The sequence below is a fragment of the Cricetulus griseus genome, chromosome 3 (assembly GCF_003668045.3).
Source record: "Cricetulus griseus strain 17A/GY chromosome 3, alternate assembly CriGri-PICRH-1.0, whole genome shotgun sequence".
NCBI classification, from domain to species: domain Eukaryota; kingdom Metazoa; phylum Chordata; class Mammalia; order Rodentia; family Cricetidae; genus Cricetulus; species Cricetulus griseus.
The window spans coordinates 22,449,649-22,472,038 of NC_048596.1; the positions used below are offsets into that span (position 1 = coordinate 22,449,649).

Below are 22,390 nucleotides of genomic sequence, written 5' to 3' on the forward strand. Positions count from 1 at the left end.
AATGGCATTGTCCAATTGACTATCCTGGGTATTTTGCACCATTGCATCTAGTTGCTGTGTAACATTGCCTATCTGAGTTTCTAGCTGGCTACAGGTATTCTTTAGCTGGTCATGGTCTTCTGACAGCCTAGCCTCTAAGGCCTCAGACATGGAGGTTCTCTCTGTGTTTATCTTATCATAAATACGCTGCATCTCATCAGACAGCTCTGTCTTTATTCTATTGGACACAGAGCCAAGCTTATCATCCAATTTCTGTTCCACTTGCTGCACAATTGTGGTCTGACCTAATCTGTTCTCCAAAACCTCATTGTGTAAAGCTGTTATTTCCTGTAAGTAGGTGGTGAGGTTATCCTTATCCCTATTCCTGAGTTCTCTGGCTAGTAATATTATTGTACCAGCAGGCTAACTGCCATTATGGTATATAGGCGGGTAATTGGCAGATTAGCATCCTCCTCAAACAGTGAATTCATGTAATAAGCAAAAATATTACCATTTTAGCAAATGATAAATATTCCTCCATAATTTACCTGATTTCTACTCCAGATGCAATAACTATATTTGACCAGCAGTTAGCACGGACATTCAGTTAGTCCACGGCATTTGGCAGCAGTCAGTCAGCAGTGGAGAGAGTTCATAAAAGCGGCTGCACTTATCTTAGAGAGTGTACGGTCTTGTGATCACAACCATTGAAACAGATGTGGCTTTATGGCTTTACTGCAGCAGCGGCCAGGGGAAGCCTCTGCTGAAAGCCGAGGCCTACCTCCACTCTAGGCATCTAGAAACTGTCTCCAAACTGGGTGGATGGTTCCGAGCAACTCAGCAGCAGCGGGTAGGCTGCTAGCCGGGAGCACATGTGGAGAGAGGATGCTTTCCCGGCCTAGGCCGCAGGCCCGATGGAACCCACAGCTTGTCCCAAATGGGGTGCAGGTTTCCAATATCCCACTTCTGACACCCAGATATAGTGGGAAATTACCAATACGGAGTCAGGTAGAAATACAAGGGTATTTAATAGGGAAAAGCCTTACTTACAGAGCAAACTAGACAGCCGGCCTGGCAGCAGTCTGTAGGCAAGTACCAAAGTGAAACTGAAAGAGCACAGTATCACTCTATGTCACCCTGACCACGACCTTGCAAGCTTGGTCAGGCACACCTGTAGCCAGTCCCTAAGTAGGCATGCCTACAGCTTCCCCAACAGGTAAGGCTAGTTATAAAGCAGGTGAGGTAAGTAAAGTAGTTCAAATTCCATATACATCTGTACAGAAAGCAGAATTATATGCAATTCTCATGGTGCTTATGGATTTTACAGATCCTCTTAATATAGTTACTAATTCCCTATATGCAGAGAGAGTCGTCTTGCACATAGAGACTGCAGAATTCGTCCCTGATAATACTGAACTAACCTTGGTGTTCTTGCAGTTACAGGAAACAATCAGAAACAGAAATAACCCACTGTACATTACGCATATCAGATCCCATACGGGTCTGCCAGGCCCACCGGCACAAGGCAATGATGAGATCAATCGTTTATTGATTGGCACCATGATAGAAGCCTCAGAATTTCATAAAAAGCATCATGTAAATAGCAAGGGTTTAAAGAAAGACTTCTCCATCACTTGGCAACAAAGCCAAGGAGATAGTGAGAAACTGTCCTACTTGTTCCTTTTATAACTAAACTCCACTGCCAGCAGGATGTAATCCTAAAGGCCTTTGGAGGAATGAGATCTGGCAAATGGATGTCTTTCACTTTACAGAATTTGGAAATTTGAAATATGTGCATCATACCATTGACACATTCTCAGGTTTCCAATGGGCTACTGCTCTCAACTCTGAATAAGCTGATTCCATTATTACACACCTACTGGAGGTGATGGCAGTTACGGGTATACCGGCACAGATAAAAACTGACAATGTTCCAGCATATGTCTCCCCCCAAAATGGACCAGTTATTCAAATATTATAACATTAAGCATGTCACAGGTATACCACACAACCCTACAGGACAAGAAGTTGTTGAAAGGTCTAACAGGACACTTAAGGAGATGCTCCATAGGCAAGCTGGTAAGTTGAAACCCCCCAAACATAGATTACATAATGCTTTATTAACGATAAACTTTCTTAATGCCAATGACAGGGGACAAACAGCTGTGGAAAGAGACTGGACATGGAAAAAACTGCTGAACTGAAGCAACCAGTGTATTTCAAAGATGTACTGACCTCGGTATGGAAACCGACATGTGTTACGTTGGGGTAGGGGTTTTGCATTTGTTTCCACAGGAAAAGAAAAATCTTTGGATACCATCAAAATTGACCAAGATTCGAGTTGAAGAAAACAACCCTCTCAACAAGGGCCACTGACAGGTATTTACTGAGGTATATCTCATGAACTAAATAAAAGCCTCCCAAAGGATGGGAAGTGCTTTGTTTTTATCCTCACAGGAAAACCCACCTCCACAAGTCAAAGGACACTACATGTGTAGATACTTAAGGAAAGAATGTAGCTATAACCATCGAACAAAAGGAACGTGCCATATGGTAAAATTTACAGCTATCTCTCAAATAACTCTATTTCTCTTCATTTACTAGTCCCTATTCAATTAAATCGATGCTGGATTTAGAGTTGGATTTGGCTTTCCTACCCTAAAATCCAAGCAAGTTATTTAACAACATTTAAAAGTTTCTGTGTTATATCAAGAAGCCAATTGCTGTAATACAGAATAAATGAAGAATAAGAGGACTATCTTTGTCTTTCTTGGCTCTTTCTTTCAAGGCCTACACCCTCTCATAATTGTTGTTTTTCAAGGATTGCCTTTCCCAGTACACATACATGTACAAGCGAACATTGCTCTGATGACACTTATGCTTGAGTCCCATACAGCCAATGAGAACCAGCCTGACAACAATTCTTGCATGCTCCGGAAAAAGAATTGGACTACACCTCCCCAACTTCACTGGATTCAACTCACTCCATTTCGACTGACACTCCAACCAGAACCTCAAGTAATGACTTCAATCTAGTTGAGGATTTCAATGTAGATCTTCAATCAAGCAAATCTCGTCTAACATGGACTTGACATAACTCATTAGAGACTTTCCCTGTACTAGCATTTTTTCCACAGGACCCCACATGGCTACCATTGTCCCATTTCAGCAGGAAGTAACTTAGAAGATGCTATGCCCCTGTTCCCCATTATTGTTTATTAAGATAGTGTAAGCCTAGTTAAGAATGACCTTCTTATTGTTTAGAGTTGGGATTGGAAGGAGGTGTTCAAGTTAGACACCCTTTCCACATTATTTTAAGGCTTAGCCAAAATAAACATAGTTAGGATGTGCAATAGCAGATAATTGTATCTTCCTATCTTTCACCTTTATGATTGCTAATTTTAGACGTTTTACACTATTAAGTTTTAATCCTCTTTTAGAATAAAAGGGGAATTATAGGGAGACACCCTAGCCCTGCCCCAGGCAACCCGGACAGGTGCGAGGTGGACCTGGGACTCGCCCATGAGGGTGGTTGAAGGGAAGTCGGGGTGACGTAAGGGAAGGTTCTTAAGGGCTGCACATGGAGACCGTGGCCCCTTTTCTCTGGCCGCACTAGCTTGCTTCCTGCGAGCTTGCTCTGGCTTGCGTTTTGCTCTGGTGTTACCTGAATAAAGAAGTCTTACCATCACGGACTACAGTTCATCTCTGAGTGCACGAGGTAGACCTTAAGACCTACCAGTTATAAGAAATAAAAAAATCACACCTACTGTTACTTTCATCTGCTGCTTTGTCCCCCTGAACTTTCCCTTGGAGCAGGGGAGAGGGGATGAGTAGGCACAGGATCAATAGCAAAGACTCCCAGGAGACAAGCTGTGTGTAGCAAGCTCAGTTTATTTCAGGAAGGAGAAACCTTATATATTCTTCACCTGCCTGGGGGAGGGGAAGGAGAGCACTGGCATCAGGTCTTTCATGGCAGTTGAAGAATGGTTCAGCTTGTCCTGTCTCATGACATGTCAGCTGTTGCTGGGGGATCCCTTGGCAGATTTAGGTTGTCTCACTTTGGGTAAGTTACATACTGCATGCTCAGGTAGCCAGTTTAGTGTGGTTTAGTCCAGGAAAAGCCTGTTGGCCCCCAGAACCTTTGTGCCTTGACAAATATCCTGCAACAGTCTACCTCATTCTACCAACTTCATCATTTCCTGACTTACTGCAGGTTCACATAGCAGATAAGACCTGCATCCTTTTCCTACCATAACCCTCCCTGCTGTAGGTAACTTTCAAAGCAGGAGAGCTCATTAAGTGGGTGGCTTCTCACCCACTGCAAAAGCCTCATAAGTGATAATGCAATCTGCTCACATATACTACCAATTTCAGTATTTGTCACTTACGAATCAGCCAGGTATATCCCATATGTTAAGCCATGCCTCTGCATATTAAGAAGACATTTACCCTGGGGTTCTCCCCAAAGATATTACTCATCTGGTATGCACTTGGTGTCATGTCTCATACCCACCACAGGAAATATGCAATCACTGCTATAGCTAAGAGGCACTGAAGAAAAGTAGCCATATTGGGTTTGCCCCCTCCATGGAATAATCCACCCTCACAAGATTTAACCTCAAGTGCAAAATACAACCATCTTTAAGGGTAATGGAACAACTCCCCAAACATAACACAAGCAACCACTAATTGTTCTGTGTGACTTTTCTTGAGGGGATGTAAATAAAAGTCTAACCAAGCCAAATAATGCACAAACAGCAGACTAAAGAAGCAATGTTTCCCAAATATAGTTTAGTGAACCATGGAGTTCATTTGGGTGACTTACATGAGTATGAATGAGAGATTGTTAAGAGTAGCATTGGTCACTCAAAGTAGCTGTATCACCAAACAGCCAACCACAGTGTAAGTGACTGTTCTCCAAAGCTACATTCCTAGAATTTTCTGAACTACTGCCAGAGGCAGATTGACCCATTGCAAAATCTCATCTCAACAATTGCTGCAATTTATTTAATAATGTATAGGACTTTGTGAATCCATAGCTTTCAGGGGCTGTCAAAGTTGTGTATTTCTTATTTTATTACTCAATTTGGCATGTTTCATTACTTTCTTAAATCTTACCATATAGGAAGGAGTGTTTAGACAACACAGCTAACTGTTCGATGCAAGAAATTGCACTCTTTATTTGTGATGGGAATGGATGTGGAAATCATTATGTTAAGTGAAATATGTGAGGAACAGAACAGCAGCTATTGACAATTTCTCACCTATGAGGCATATATACTTTAAAGGGTTTTCTAATAGAAATTGGGAAAAGAGTGTTATTTATCAGAGCTTGAGGAAATTAAATGAGCAATAGTTGATCAATTGATGGTAATAGTCCAAATTCTGTTGTACAATTTTAGCATAAATAGTAATAATTAAAATGTACTCTCTAATCCCAAAAGCAAGGAAAGAATTTTGAATGTTTTCATGATAAATAAGTGTTAAAAATTTGAGAAGAATTTATATAAAGTAGCTTCTTTTTATTATATAATTCCTTCAAAATTCTCAAGTATTATTTTATTTTTTAATTTATTCTGTGTCTTTCATATCAAGCATCTCAATTCCATTCATTTCCATACCCCTTTATTTCTGCCCTTTCCCCTAGCCACCCCCCCAAATAAAATAAAATGTAAGAGGAAAAAAGGTAAAATCCCATCATGAAAACTTTAGTGTGACACAATGAGTCATACATTAAACCCTTCTGTACATATATCTTTTTTCTTTTGCAATGAATCTTTTCTCAAATAATTTTTAATTTAAATTTAAACAATCTTATTTTGTATATAAATCCCAGTTCCCTATCCCTGCCATCTTCCCATGCCTCCACCAACAGCCATCCCACCTCCATACACTCCCTAGGAAGGGTGAGGGCTCCTATGATGGATCATCAAAGTGTGACAAATCATTAGGGGCAGGGTCTAGGTCCTCCCCCTTGTATCTAGGCTAAGAGAGTATCCCTCCATAGGGAATGGCTCCCAAATTCCATTATTGCACTAGGGATAAATACTGGCACTGCATCAGATGCCCCTCAACTGAAGAAAGGATAAAGGAAACATGGTACCTAGATGTCCCTCTACCGAAGAATGGATAAAGAAAATATGGTATATTTATACAATGGAGTAATTCTCAGAGGAAAAAAATGAAATCTTGAAATTTGCAGGCAAATGGATAGAACTTGAAGAAACCATCCTGAATGAGGTAACCCAGAGTCAGATAGAAAAACATGGTATGTTTCACTCATATATGGATATTAGACATAGAGTAAAGGATAACCAGTCTATAATCCACAACACCAGAGATGCTAGGAAGCAAGGAGGACACTAAGAGAGACATACATGAACACCTGGAGAAGGGGAATGGGACAAGATCTCCTGAGCAAATTGGGAGCATGGGGGAAGAGGGAGGGAGGTAAGACAAAGGGGAGGGGCAGAGGAGAACATGGGTGATCAGGAAGAATGAGGTGATGGAAGTACAGAGAAAGAGAGCAAGAAAAGAGATACCTTAATAGAGGGAGACATTATAGGTTTATAGAGAAATCTGGCACTAGGGGAATATCCATGGATACACAAGGATGACACCAACTAAGAATCTAAGCAATAGTTCGAGAGGCTACCTTTAATGACGTTCCTCTATAATGAGATTGATGACTGCCTTAAGTGCTATCATAGAGCCTTCAGTCAGCAGCTGATGGAAGCAGAAGCAGAGACACACTGCTAAGCACTGAACTGAACTCCTGGAATCCAGTTGTAGAGAAGGAAGTGCAATGACCAAAGGAGTTAAGACTATGCTTGAGAAACCCACAGAAACACTGACCTAAGCAAGTTAGAGCACAGGGACCCCAGTGTACTACCCAGGCCCACTGAATGTAAGTGTCAGTTGGGAGGCCAGGGCAATCTATAGTACCTCTGGCATTGGTACCAGCATTTATCGTTAGCACATGGACTTTGGGGGTCCATTTTCTATAATACTCTCTAAGTCTAGATACATAAGGAAAGGGCCTAAGCCCTTCCCCAAAGGATGTGATAGACTTTATTGATACCCCATAGAAGACCTCACCCTCCCTGGGGAGTAGATGTGGGGTGGGATGGAGGTTGGTGAGGGTCATGAGAGGATAGGAAGGAGAGGGAACTGGGAGTGGTATAGAAAATAGGATTGTTCTTAATTTTGAAAATTAAATATATTTTTAAAGTTAAAAAAGAAGAAAATTACTTCTTAAATTGCACAGATTTCTTAGAGACACAACCAATATGGTAGATAGGCAGAAGCCTGCACTGCTAGACAGACAGACATAGGAGAGTCAAAGTACATAGATAGATATATTAGATAGAGAGATGATAGATAGATGATAGATAGATAGATAGATAGATGATATATAGGCATACAGATGATAAATGAGAGTTAATTTATCAAATCAATTGGTTCATGTAGTTTTAGAACTAATTATTATCTCTGTAATCTGACTGCAATGGGGATACTTAGGAAAACAGGTGGCATATCTGAATGCAAGTTTAAAGCCTGTAAACAATGGAGTCAATTGTGTAGCATATCCTTACTAGAAAATATATAACTTCATATAAAATATTAGTATTTTAGCTCATTTTCACAAAGAACCACATTTTGTACCACAACAACCTATATATAGATTGAATAGCATGTGCAGAAGGCCCCAAGGTAGGAACTCAGCAATACCCGACAATGTGGTTCCCTTGAAACTAAGAGAGGAAGTGATAATCAGTAATGCCAAAGTTTCTCATTTGATTACTTGTAGTGCAGTGGGAAGGGAATGTAGAATCTAGAAATCATACAAATGTGACACTTCCTGGTACCATTATTCCTTTGGAAAGAGAAGTGAGGAATATGGAGCATGTGGTTAGCAATAGGAAAGCAAATGCATGATCAATTCTAACCTGAAAACATCAAGTCAAAAGCATGTTTAAATTTTTATCTTTTATTGACAATAACAGCAAAGCAGAGCATGACCTGACCCTACATGTATATTCATCTCTGTTACTTTTCCTCTATAGGATGGAGCTACTCCTGGACACTGTTTATTTGTTTCAAATATAAACACTTCCAGGATATTTTAGGTTGTTTGTAGCTATTGTAAAGAGAGATGTTTCTCTGACTTTTTTCTCAGCAAATTTATTATCTCTATATAGCAGGGTGACTGATTTTTTTGAGTCAATATTGTATCCTGCTAGTTTGCTGAAGGTGATTATCAGCTGTAGGATAAGTTCCCTGGTAGAATTTTTCAGGTCACTTATGGAAATTACGATATCATCTGACCCAGGAGTGATGCAATTGAGCATTGTTCATATTCCTTCAGCTTTTAGGTTTTCAACAATTTGTGTTGTTGTTGAATTATAGCTTTAAGCCATGGTGATCCAACACAATACAGAGGATTATTGCAATTTTTTGGTATCTGTAGAGGTTTGCTTTGTTACCAAGTATGTGGTTGATTTTAGAGAATGTTCCATGTGGCACTGAGAAGAACGTATATTCTTTTGTGTTTGGATGTAGTGTTCTATAGCTGTTTGTTAAACCCAATTGGGTATAACAAGAACTTAGAGTCCATAAAGAAAGAAATCAAAGAAAATACCAGGAAATGGAAAGATCTCCCATGGTCTTGGATAGGTAAAAATGGCAATCTTACAAAAAGCAATCTACAGATTCAAAAATCCTAGCAAAATTCACAGACCTTGAAAGAACAGTACTCAACTTTATATGGAAAAACAAAAAACAGATAGCCAAAACAGCCCTGTGCAATAAAGGTACTTCAGGAGGTGTCACCATCCTTGACTTCAAGTTCTACTACAGAATTATAGTTAAGAAAACCATTTTGTATTCACACAAGAACAGACAGGTAGACAAATGAATGGAAATGAAAACCCTGATATTAATCCATACACCTATGAACACCTGATTTATGTCAGAGAATCTAAAATTATACAATGGACAAAAGAAAGCATTTTCAACTAATGTTGTTGGCATAACTGGATACTGATATGTAGGTAAGACAGATAGATCCTTATCTATTGCCATGCACAAAACCTAAGTTCAAGTGGATCAAAGACCTCAACATAAATTCAGCCACAATGATCCTCTTAGTGAAAGGTACCATTGAATGAATTGGTACAAGAGATCACTTCATGAACATAACTAAACTAACACAGACACTGAGATAGACAATTAGTAAATGGGAACTCCTAAAACCGAGAAGATTTTATAATGCAAAGGACACAGTCAATAAGACAAAATAGCATCTCACAAAATGGGAAAAGATCTCCAACAACCTCTCATGTGACAGAGGACTGATTTCCAAAGTATACAAAGAACTCATGAAGCTAGTCACCCAAACACAAAATGATCCAATTAAAAAATGGAGTACAGAACTAAATAGTCAATTCAGAAAAGAGGAACATAAAATACCTAAAAGACAACTAAGAAATTGCTCATCATCCTTAGCTATCAGGGAAATGTAAATCAAAACAATTCTGAGATATCATCTTACACCAGCCATAATGGGTAAAATCAAAATTATCATTGACAGTCTATGCTGGAGAGGATGTGGAGAAAGGGGAACACTCCACCACTGTTGGTGGGAGTGCAAACTTGTCCAGCCAATTTGGAAATCAGTGTGGCAGCTTCTCAGGAAAATGGGAATCAGTCTACTTCAAGATCCAGAAATTCCACTCTTAGGCATATCAGAAAGGATGCACATTCATACAACAAGGACATCTGTACAACTATGTTCATAGCATAATTCTTTGTAATATCCAGGACCTGGAAGCAACATACATGCCCCTCAACTGAAGAGTGGAGAAGGAATATGTGGTAAATTTATACAATGAAATAGTACACAGTGGGAAAAAACCAACAAAATCTTGAAATTTGTAGGCAAATGGATGGAGCTAGAAGAAACCATCCTGAGAGAGGTAACCCAGTCAAAGATAGACTAGCATGGTATGTACTCACTCATATATGGATATTAGACATAGAGCAAAGGACTATCAGCCTACAATCCTCACCTCCAGAGAAACTAGGAAACAAGGAGGACCCTAAGAGAGACATACATGGTACCCCAGAGAAGGGAAAATGGACAAGATCTCCTAAGCAAATTGGGATTATGGGGGGAGGAGAGGGGGAATTAAGAGAAAAAGAAGGGGAGAAGAGGAGGGGGTGAGGAGAACATGAGGGATCAGGAAGACTGAGTTGGGGAAAAAATAGAAGAGAGCAAGAAAAGATACATTAATAGAGGAATCCATTATAAGTTTAAAGAGAAATGTTGCACAAGGGAAATGACCAGAGACCCATAAAGATGACTCCAACTAAGAATCTAAGCAATAGTGGAGAAGCTATCTTTAATTGTCTTCTCCTATAATGAGATTTATGACTACCCTCAATGCCAACCTAGAGCCTTCATGCTGTAGCTAATGGAAGCAGAAGCAGACACCCCCAGCTAAACACTGAGCCAACCTCCTGGAATCCTTTTAGAGAAGGAGGAGGGATGAGAAAGGGGGTCAAGACCATTCTGGAGAAACCCAAAGAGACAGAAGACATGACTAAGTGAGAGCACAGTGACCCCATTCACAAAGCAGGGGAACAAGCTTTGGACCAAATCAAGCCCTTTGAATGTGGGTGCCAGTTAGGAGGCCTGGGCAATCTATGAGGCCTCTGACAATGGAACCAGTTTTTTTATCCCTAGTGCACAAATGGACTTTGGGAGCCCATTCCCCAAGAATGGATACTGTCTCAGCCCAGATACACAGAGAAGGGCCTAGGCTCTGCCCCAAATGGAGTGACAGACTTTGATGATTCCCTGATGGAAGGCCTCATCGTCTTAGTAAGTGGGTGTGGGATGGTATGGGTGGGTTAGTGGGGCATGGGAGCATGGGAGAGACAGGAAACTGGGATTGATATTAAAATAATATTGTTTCTAAATTTAATAAATTTAATTAAAAAAAACATACTCCAGTGATTCTAAATGATGCTCAACCAAAGAGCTTTGGTACCTTCCTCTTCATATGCTGTTTTGCATGTATGTATGTGCGTGTGTGTGTGTGTGTGTGTGTGTGTGTGTGTGTGTGTGTGTGTGTGTGTGCATTATCAGATACACATATGTAAGAGAATGTATGTACATGTACATACACATATGTGGAAGTCAGAGAACCTTGAGTGATGCTACTTGCAAGATAACAAACTTGAATTTGAAATAGGGAGATGGGGCTCACTAATTATGCTTGCTTTGGTGTTCAGCAAGATTATAGAATCTCTCTTGTTCTGTCTCCCCAGTGTTGGTATAACAAGGACACACCAGCATGCCTGGCCATTATATACATAAGAGAGATTAGATTTAGGCCTTCAAGTTTGTGTGGCAAGCACTTAGTGGATGAAATATCTCTCTAGCCCTCATCTTGCATTCACTATCCTTCACAGTGTGTGGGCAAGCAAGATATGTTGGGAACTGTATTTTCTCTCATTTCTTATGTAAATTATAAGCTAGTCTCAGAACAAGTACACAAATCAAATGTATTTATTATTGAAAGCATGAAGAAGAAAAACGACAATGAATTATATTAGTTATATAACAGTAAAGTTCTATTATAGCTCAAGGCCAGATACATATTAGCACAAAGGATAATAACACTGTTGCAAAGAATAGAAAATAGAACTATATTTGTGCAGTGACTCCAGAAATTGTAAAATGATTGACAGGTATTTCCTGGGACTTGACAGAATGGGAATATGTGAGATGGGAGGAAAAACACTTTGTCCCTGATGCAATGAAGGTCTAGAGCAGATTGCAGAAAACAACAGAGTGTGAGCCAGAAAGTTTACTTTCCTTTAGACAGGAATGAAGCAGAGCTGGAAGGGGGGTGGCAGAGAAGCAAATCCATTTACCACTGGGTTTGTATCGATGTCCTTTGGGTGAACCAGAGATTTCAGCTTAAAGTTCTGTAAAATTGTGGTCAGGAATAGAAACAGCTCCATGCGTGCCAGGCCCTCTCCTGCACATATCCGTTTTCCTAGGAAAAATATCAAAAAGATTATTATTTTCATATGTAAATGTAAGAATCACTATACTTGTATCTGCACAAGAGGCTATGAATTCAGGGTAAGTTATTGAGTTGGTTGGTAGAGGGATGGACATATTAAAGGGCAGATAACTAGGCAAATAGAAAAATGTGGAGCAAATTTGTTGCTCAATTAACTTACACTATAAAGAAATACACAGTTCAAAAATACTATTTAGCTAGGTGTGGTTGTTCACATCTGTATTCAGACTGACTTGGAGACAGTGGAAGAGGAATCCTGGGTTCATTATCAAAAATAACAAAACCAAGGATAGAAGCTATGTATCCAAAGACAGCATGCACACTGAAGATGTTGACCCCATATCACTTAGTCTTACCCTGAATGAGAAGGAACAGGGTTCTCATCATATGTGCAGAGTGTTCTGCCTCATCAATAATGCCCATCATCATATGATATTCTGGAAGCTTCTGGCATTCTGAACTGTGAAAAATATGATCTAAGCTAATGGTTCATGGCCTTTTTTAATGATATGTGAGTTATTTTTATAATTCTCCATTACCCATGCCTTTGTGGCAGCAAATAATTCATGTATTAGAATGTTGCACTATTTTTGCCACTAATACATAATATTTGAGAGATAAATGTTCTGATTTATCCATCAAAACCAGGAGATCTGGAAGACTTTCTCATTGCCCTAGTCAAATTGGTATTTGATAAGTATTGTTCATTCAGGTGTTTACCAAGGGCACTTGAGGCTTTCAGGAATTGTCTGTATTTTTGGAGACATGTTAATTATATAGTTGAGCAAGGAGGTGATTGACACAGAAAAATAGAGATGAATGTTTGTTATGATGTCTCCATTTTCATGGTGAATGAGAAAGGGTAAATGAAGTTTGCTTTCTTTGGTATTTCTGTAAAGTAGCTAAAAGACGAAAACCAATAGTCTACACTCTAGCTCTCTCAATTCTGAACAATGACTAAACAATCAAAGCCTCACTTTTATATCCTGACAGAGAAGGAATCTCTTTTTATGGCAATGCATCAACAATGAAAGGCATACCCCTGATCCTTGCAAGTCTACTTGACATTAGGGAGCCACTATGTAAACCTCCCCAGATTCTCATGTCACTAGATCCATGGAAATGAATTTCTCTTACCTGTTGAAAAAGGCATGAAGTAGTCACTTTTCTTAAAGTTTCCATTCTTATCTAGAAAGTGGCCAGGGTCAAATACCTCTGGGTTGGGGAATTCCTTGCTGTCGTGAAGCACTGATGAGAGTGATGTTATTATTGTTGTTCCCTATAATAACACACAAGGAGAAATCAAGTTACAAAAAAAATCATAGAGCTAAAGCACATTAGGGAAATAACCTAGTTCACCTTCAGCTCCATTGTTGGGATGAGGTTCAAATAACAGTAGTGAAGTTTCAACACACAGAGCAGATTAGGAGCAGGGAGGAGTTTGAGACCAGACACAGTGGTGTGGCTAAAGTGCCTTCAAGGACATTTCACATGAGTACTTGAAATAAAACTCCTAAGTTTATTCTTTCTTTCCTTCAGATTGGACTCATGCTTCTCTGAACCCTGTCTGCTATAGCTCATCACATCTGTCTACACACATCACATGTGAATCAGGTTCCAGATGGAATAGTTTATTGAGTGTTTTGAACAGAAGAGGAGACCATTCAATAAGACAATAGGGAAACTTTGGGAAGAAAAATACCACTTTTTGTTTACAGAATCTATCTATATGTCTATCTATTTATAGGATGAGAAAGCAAATGTTGGGCTATGCACCAGATTAGAGATGTGCAGTCATATATGGAAACTATCTATGTGAATGCACAGACACAAACACAGAAATGCACATATGTGTCAGAAAAACAGGATGAAGACAATTTGGAGAAGGAAAGGAAGTAATGGAATGGGGAGGAAAGGAGGAAAATAAAATAAATTCCAAATAAAATTAAGGGTAAGTTATGAAGTCATGATCTGACAACAGCTAAATCAATACAACTGAAGATACACAGAAATTGTTGGGAGATGATGCTGGCAAGGTTTCTTCAACAAGCACACAAACTATACTTATATTATGTCAAAGTTTCCAGGAACATGGTCTAAAACTTTTACAGGGTTGCCAAATGAAGTAGAATGTGACTAAACTAAATGTGCTTATAATTTTAAACTAAAAAGACTATTATTGACATGTGTCAACTATGTGAAAATTAAGTTCTAGTGTCAATAGGACTTGAATGAATTATATCCATAAGCATTTGTTTACACTCTGCCTGTGACTGCTTCTCTGTTATAATGACAATGTCTATAAAGGGGCAGCACAGTTCTCACAGCACAGAAAGCCTGAAATCTGCCAGAACAATTATGGAAATGCTTATTGGTTCCTTCTTATTCTACTAGTTCTGTTGAGATCAGTGGCTCCATTCTGATTTAAAAAAAAACAACAACACTTATCCTATTTGTCAGAAAGGAGAATCAGCTGTGAAATAGCCAGGTTGTTTCATAAAGGAAGAGAATGTTATATTCTCTTTGACTAGACCCCATAAAGACCAGTCATAATATCATCCGGCAACAGAGGGATGATGGGATATATGTTTAGCTGAGGCAATACTCTACTTGAACTGGGGCTTAAACCCAAGGTAGGTATGTGGAGATACACTGTTCTAAACTTGTCCTTTGTTCGACTTATCATTTACTTAGGCTAATGACATAGACATAAATGAGTTTTTATATTAGCCATAGACCTCAACAGTCTTGCCTCAGGAGTGTCCTTTAGACAAACAGAGAACACTGGCCACCTAACCCTTGTACTGAATCTGTTATCACAAAGTAAAACTCATTGCTGCCTGGAAAAATTAGTTCCTTCATCTCTACACAGTGTTAGTAACTGGAGCCTTATCAATGCCTTTTGCCCCACCTCACCCTGAAGAAATACAAGACCCTCCAGGAAAGAGCAACTTCATCCTTTATGAATGAAGATATTGAGGTAAAAAATCTGAATTTTTCATCTGTAGTATCTGGCACTCAATAAGAAGTTATATAGTGTCTTCAAAGTACCACTAAGTGGCTACAGAAATGAAATGAGTACAAACAGAACCACATCAGAAAATGTTTATAACTTAGTTTTAAGCCAACAATTTGGTTTTAATACAAAAATTCTAACAAGTATGAGGAAGAAAAATATGGACAGAATTTTCTTACCATAGGAGTAATATGTGGTAGAGAAAATCCAATATACATATATGTTTGCAACATATACAGTCAGTGATCAAAGAGGAAACAATACATAGAACCATAAATGGGTTCAGAGAACTGTTTCAAAAAAAATGGACAGACTTTTGAGAATAAAAATTATCTCAAAATAAAACTCTATTTTCCTGGTCCATGCTCATAAATAATTGGATCCACATTAAAGTATTTCTTATATCCTTAAGAAAATTAGAGCAAAAATTTTCACCTGAACTACACAACTATCCATGTATTCCTATATCGTTAAACTTGATAGGGAGATATTAAACTTACAATTGTCATTCTCATGAGAAATGTGACAAGTGATGTGCTGTGGAATAATCCTTTGCACACTGTGAAGATTTCCCACTCTGACTGATAGAATAAAATGTTGACTGCCCTGTAGACAGGCAGAAATTATAGGTGGAACAACCAAATTAGGAGAATTATGGGAAAAAGTAGGGCAAATAAATGATTGAATGAAGTAGCATTATTAAGGAATTGAAGATTTCAGGATATGGATTCTTTCCATTTTGAAGATTATTTTTCTCATAATGATGAAAATCTAGAAAAGACTTTTTGGAATTTGACAAAATGTTTTAACATTCAAACAGAAATACCTAAGCTTTGCCCAAAAGTGTTTGGAAGAGAGAGCAAATGTGGAAGTATCATTACCAGATATATCTGTACCTGCAGCAGTGCTGCCTCCAGATCATGGAGCAGTACAAACCACAAGCAGCCCTGGGTGGCTCAGAGGACTGGAACCACACTGTGAAACTGGAAGCAACAAGAGGACAGAGGTGCAGCAGAGAAGAGACAAGCTTACCTTGGGGATGAAGAAATCCCTGAATTTAATGTCACAGGTCACCGCATGGGGCAGGTTGGTGGGGATCAGGTCTATGAATCTCTGGACCTCATGAACCGTGGCATCTGTGTAGGGCATGCGGCTCCTGTCCTGCATGGAAGGGCTTCGGTCTCTGCCAACCACTTGATCAATCTCTTCCTGTACTTTAGCTGTTTTGTCACAGTGAGAAATGGGGGAATAGAAAAGTGACATGGTTGGTACAATGTCAGGCCATACAGACCATAATGTAGGCATTCCAACAGAATTATAAATCTTCATTATTTCTTTCATGTGTAAAAGCTTTTATACATATATTTATAATGCTATGTTGTGGGTTTATATCACTATCTTTCTATGTAGATATTATGGTAGGTTAGCATATACTTATTATTTAGTAGCCATAATGGCAAATAAAGTATAAGTATATAAAAGTATCAAGTAAAACAATATAATCACCATGCTTATGTCTCTGTTAAAGGACATGAGAAGTCAGATACTAAATCTCTATCTAAATATAATATTCTCTTACAGTCACATTCTAATGTATGTATATTTATGAGCCTGTTTATGTGGTGCATATGTACAATTCAAAAGAATTCTTTATTTCTCACACCCCATATTGAACAAGTTCAACATTTTCCACTACTTATGAAATATACTCATATTTGTAAAATGACTGTTTCTTTTTTCTTTTTGTTTGTAATTTTTATTAGAAAGAAAATTATTTTACATGTCTATCCTAGGTCCCTCTCCCTCCCCTCCCCCCTTGACTCCCCAAGTAACATCCTACCTATCCCATACCCTTTCTGCTCCCCAGGGAAGCTGAAGCTTTCCATATGGGGCCTCCAATTCTGTCATATTCTTTGAGATAGGGCCTAAGCCAATTCCCCTTGTGTCTAGGTTCAGGGTGTATCCTTCCATGTGGGATGGGCTCCCAAAGTCCATTCCTATGCTAGGGATAAGTACTGATCTACTACAAGAGGCCCCATAGATTTCCAAGGTCTCCTCACTGACACCCACATTCAGGTGGTCTGGATCAGTTCCATGCTGGTTTCCCAGCTATCAGTCTGGGGACCAAGAGCTCTCCTTTGTTCAGGTCAGCTGTTTCTGTGGGTTTCACCAGCCTGGTATGGACACGTTTGGTCATCAGTCCTCCTTCTCTGCAACTGGATTTCAGTTCAATTCAAGGTTAAACTGTGGGTGTCTGCTTCAACTTACACCAGCTGCTGGATGAAGGCTATACTATGGCATATGAATTAGTCATCAATCTCATTATTAGGAAAGGACATTTAAGGTAGCCTCTCCCCTGTTGCTTAGATTGTTAGTTGGCATCCTCTTTGTAGCTCTCCAGACATTTCCCTAGTGCCTGATTTCTCTTTAAACCTTAATGTCTCCCTCTATTATGGTATCTCTTATCTTTCTCTCTTCTGTTCTTCCCCCAACTCGACCTCCCTGCCCCATCATGTCTTCCTCACCCCTCTTCTTCTTCCCTTCTCATTCTCCTAGTTCCCTCTCCCCTCCCCCCATGCTCACAATTTGCAAAATGACTGTTTCTTATATGCCCACAGATTTACAACATTTATGAATTTCAGATATGGGAAATGAAATTTTCAGTTATATCTACATTATCTATATGAACAAACACATCAAAACACATACAGCCTTCCTCTTTCCTCATTACCCATGGCATTTTAGGACCTCAGGAACCTGAAAGGCTTCTGTATGGCAAAAGACACTATTATTAGAACAAAAGCAGCAGGCTATAGAATGGGAAAAGATTTTTGCTTACTACACATCAAATAGGGGGCTAATATCTAAAATATAAAAAGAATTCAAAAAAGATATCAAGAAAACAAATAACCCAAATAATAAAATGTGGTAGAGGTACAAGCTGAGAATTCTCAAAAGATGAAACTGAAATGGCTGAGAAAAACTTAAAGAAACTTAGAAAATGAACAAAATCCCTAGTCATCACAGAAATGCAAATAAGAGTATGTGATATTTCATCTTACACCCAACAGAATGGAGAATATCAGTTTTAAAAAAGTATCAGCTCATTCTCTTGAGTATGGGGATCTAAAGGAATATTAATGCATTGTTGGTGGGAATGCAAACCTGTACAGCCGCTTTGGATATCTGTGTGATAGGACTTTAGGAAGTTGCAAATAAATCTGCATCAAGATACAGCTAAACCACTCTTGGACATACAGTTGCTTCATCCTGTCACAGAAACACTTGCTCAGCCATGTTCATTGTTGCTTTATTCATAATATCCAGGAATAGAAAACAGTGAATATGTCACTAAACAGAAGGATAGATTGATTTTTTAAATGTGATGCATTCAACAAATTAAGTATTACTCAGGCATTAAAAAAGAATAAAATCATTATCCCTCAGCTAAATGGCTGAATCAAGAAAAAAAACCACCCTTAGTCATGTAATCAAGACCCAAACAGAAAAATACGATATGTAACCACTAACATGTGGATTTTAGCAGTTAAATCATTGATAAACAAGCTTCATTCTGTAGAACCACAGAGGTTTGATATAAATTAGGGACTATGTAGGATAGATAGACCTTGTTAAGAAAGGGAGGTAGAATAGATAATTATGGAAATATGAAGGGAAATTAATTGGGAAGGAGACATGGGAATGTAGGAGAGAATACAGGGAGAGAAATTTAAAATTCAGGGCCATTTGAGGGATAGTATGGAATCTTAACACAGTAGAAACTTCCTAAATATATATTTGAAACATATATGAAGGTGATCTAAATGAAATAGCCAAATATTTAGGAGACAGAGCCCCAACTGAACATTCCTTGTCATCAAATGAAACTTCTAGTACTAGGGTATCAAAAGAATTCTGTGAAATCCCCAAACAACCAAGACTGTGGCCAAGACAATGGGTTGCTCTCCACAAACTAACAGCAAGATCCCATTGCTGAAGTAACACCTACACAATGCTGTAAACATGGAGAAATCAATCTGATGCCTATAGGAACCTTCACCCCTATGTTACAATATTTAGTATAAGAATGTACTCTGCATACTGTCAAAGAAAGATCATAAACACCAGCCCAGCCTATGAACAACAATGGTGCCTTGTCTGCAAGATTTGATAGGGCAATGGCGACACAAACTTGTGGGAGTAACCAACCAAGAACTGATTTGAACTGAGGCCCACCCCATGATATTTAAACCATTCCTGAAACTGCTTGGGTGGCCAGTAATGGGATATGAGATAGCCCAGGAACCTATGGTAAAACCAAATACTTCTTTCCTAAAAATAAAAACAAGCAACATCTAACATTTATATTTCAACATCATATTTCCTGATCTATTTTTTTATTCCTCATACTGTTGTTTCAGTAATTTGGTGAAGCCTTCTTAGCTGATTATTGTTATCTCTTCCTATCCAAAAAATATAAATTTTCATTCATATTTGTGCTTTTGTCTTGCAGTATATATTGGGCACAGGAGTGAGGGCATGTTTTGTATATGCTGGAATACTGGAGCTGTTTTAAAGTACAATGTAAAAGAAAACTCTATTGGTACAATTGAAATAAATCATTGTTTAACAGAAGTTTAAGGAAATGGACATCTAAAGTGATAAAATTCCTTAATTACATTTTTCTGCATCAATGGAAAATGTTTTTAGAGAACCCAAATATTTTGGATACTTCTCAAAATGCACATTATCTCAGCCAGTCTCAGAAAGTTCTACAGCTTCTGCTTATGGTTCAGTGAGGTGAGTTTTCTTTTCTCCATCCCAAAGCTAGATTCATCCGAATAAGTAAAGGAAACTGAAAGACTTTAGCTGATCTAAAGACATGGCTTTTAAGAGTAGAAGAACATATATCCAAAGGATAATGTACCCTCGCCATGCCTGTAGCCTTCCAGAGAACTCAGACACTAAGCAGAAGTTGACTGCTTTTGTGACAACCAGAGTCTGTTTCTCTTAGTCACACTCTTCATTACAGCCAGTGAATGGCAAGAAGGTGAAGCTCTGAGACTTCTCTAAGAATAACAACACACATGAAACTAGAAGAGTCTTTTGAACATCAGATAGGAATACTGTGGTTCTACATGTGCCCTTACCTGTGACATGTGGGTGCTTCAGCAGGAGCAAGAGAGCATATCTCAGGGTTGTGCTTGTTGTCTCTGTCCCAGCAGCAAACAGATCACTCAAAGTGATTGCCAGATTTTCAAGTGAAAATTCAGATTGTTGATTGTGGTTTGCCTAAGAATAATTTGATGTGATAATTTGGCAAATTATTTATTAGCACATCTGATTACATTGGCTCTACAGTTTTAGACAAGTGCACACACACACACACACACATACATACACACACACACACACACACACACACACACACACATATATATATATATATATATATATATATATTGGATATATATATTTTGGATTATATATATATATATATATATATGTATATATATATATATTACTGAAAGTATAAACTTTAAAGTAAAACTCCATAGCTTCCATTTCAAATAGTTATTCTACCTGTATAGAAGTTTACTGAGTTGTATAAACTTTGGGTCTAGTTAATTTGACATGAAGTTTTATTTCTGTACAAAGTTTTTATAATAAGACTTCTACATTTTTTCTTTTTTCTTTAAATTTGAAATGAGCTTGTTTTACATGTCAATCCCAGTCCCCTCAACATCCTGTCCTCCCCTGCCCCCCACTGACCCCCTTATTCCATCCCCTTTCTGCATCCATGGGAGGGTGAGGCCTTCCATGGGGATAATCAATGTCTGTCATACTGTTTGGAACAGGGACTTGACCCTCCTACCTGTGTCTAGGCTGAGCGAGAATCCCTCTATATGGAGTGGTCTCCCAATTCAATTTGTGTACTATTACATTGTTGCCAACAAAGAACGTAGGATGTAGAGTAGAAAAGAAATTAGCATATGATTTCAAGGTCTATGACACAGATTTTTATAACTTTCAATTTTACCCTAATTCCTAGCCTAACTCTTGCATTGTTGTGATTATCTGCATGACACCTGTATGGTTAAAAAACATAAAGGATATATTTATTAATTTTCTATCTTTTCTCATCACAACCATATGAAGAAGAGTGTGTGGTAGGTCTAATCTTGGGACCAGTAAAAGATTACATTCTTTTGAGCCGTTGGCCAATAGAGCCACATGTATCCTTAAGTATCACAGGTCATTGCCAATATTCTTGGTTACTCTCCAGAACTTGACAGTAAAACGCTATTTTGCTGAAACCATATATTTCAGTCACAGAACACAAAGAAATAAATCTGCTACTCATCAAGAAGCTTCAACACTATTGGCTAGTATTTGTGGTGCTGGAATGTTCTTTGTGTGCTACTGTAGGAGAAAAGTTATTCTCAGTCTCACCCAGCTGAGAACTTGCAACTTACAACAATGACTGTCCTGAAAAGTATGTCCACTAGTACAATAGTTACACCAATTTCACTGGAGCAAACAACCACTTTCTCATTGAATCCAAGGTCCCTTTTTTAGTTAGGATCCATATCTGCCACTGTTAAAGGGGTTTAGAATTGGTTGGCAAATCCATTAGTCTAATGGACTAATGGACATAGTGTTAAAATGATTCCTAATGACATACTACTATATCCATAGATGAGAACTCTCTTACTTTTTAATCAGAGAAACTTTCCTTACAGAAGATGGCAATTAATACAGAGGCGCATAACTGCTCAATGTGCAGAGAACAAAGAATTGTGACCTGATCACTCCTAAATCCTGACACTCTCCTCCCCTGAAGATTGAAGTACCTTTGGAGAAAAGGGGTCAGAAATGTTAAGAGCCATCAATGATTTAAAAAATCAAGGAAGCAGTGTTTTCTACCCACAAAAGGACAGATGAACATAAGAACTTGTAGTGACTGTGGCTGCCTGTACAAAAACTGTGTAGGCTTCACTCAATAAAAACCCAGGACAAAGTGTGGAGAGGAAATAGGAAATCAGACCTCTAACAGATTAGCTTCTGGGAAGGCAAAAGTCAATTTCCTTCAATGTTGTGACCCCTGGTAGGTTAATCATGTGTCAGGCCTGAGGTTAGGTGAGCAATGGAAACTGGACTCATTGGTGGAGAGAAGGGAAAAAAAGAAATGACAATATTTGATAGGAAGAGATGAGAGGATGGGGAGGAGGATAAAGAAAGTTGAGTGTTATGTTCAAATTTCATATAAGATTCTCAGAGAATAAAGAAAATATTA

General features: G+C 38.6%; 1 protein-coding gene across 1 annotated transcript; it reads right to left on the minus strand.

Annotated features, from left to right (window-relative positions):
- Positions 1-11,642: 11,642 nt before the first annotated feature.
- Positions 11,643-16,397, minus strand: LOC100772776 (cytochrome P450 2C26). Its single transcript, XM_035441861.1, has 3 exons — positions 16,126-16,397; positions 13,215-13,356; positions 11,643-12,047 (listed from the first exon to the last, which is right to left on the minus strand). Exons 1-3 carry the CDS (start codon positions 16,354-16,356, stop codon positions 11,866-11,868), a joined length of 555 nt encoding a protein of 184 aa, XP_035297752.1. The 5' UTR covers positions 16,357-16,397; the 3' UTR covers positions 11,643-11,865.
- Positions 16,398-22,390: the final 5,993 nt, after the last annotated feature.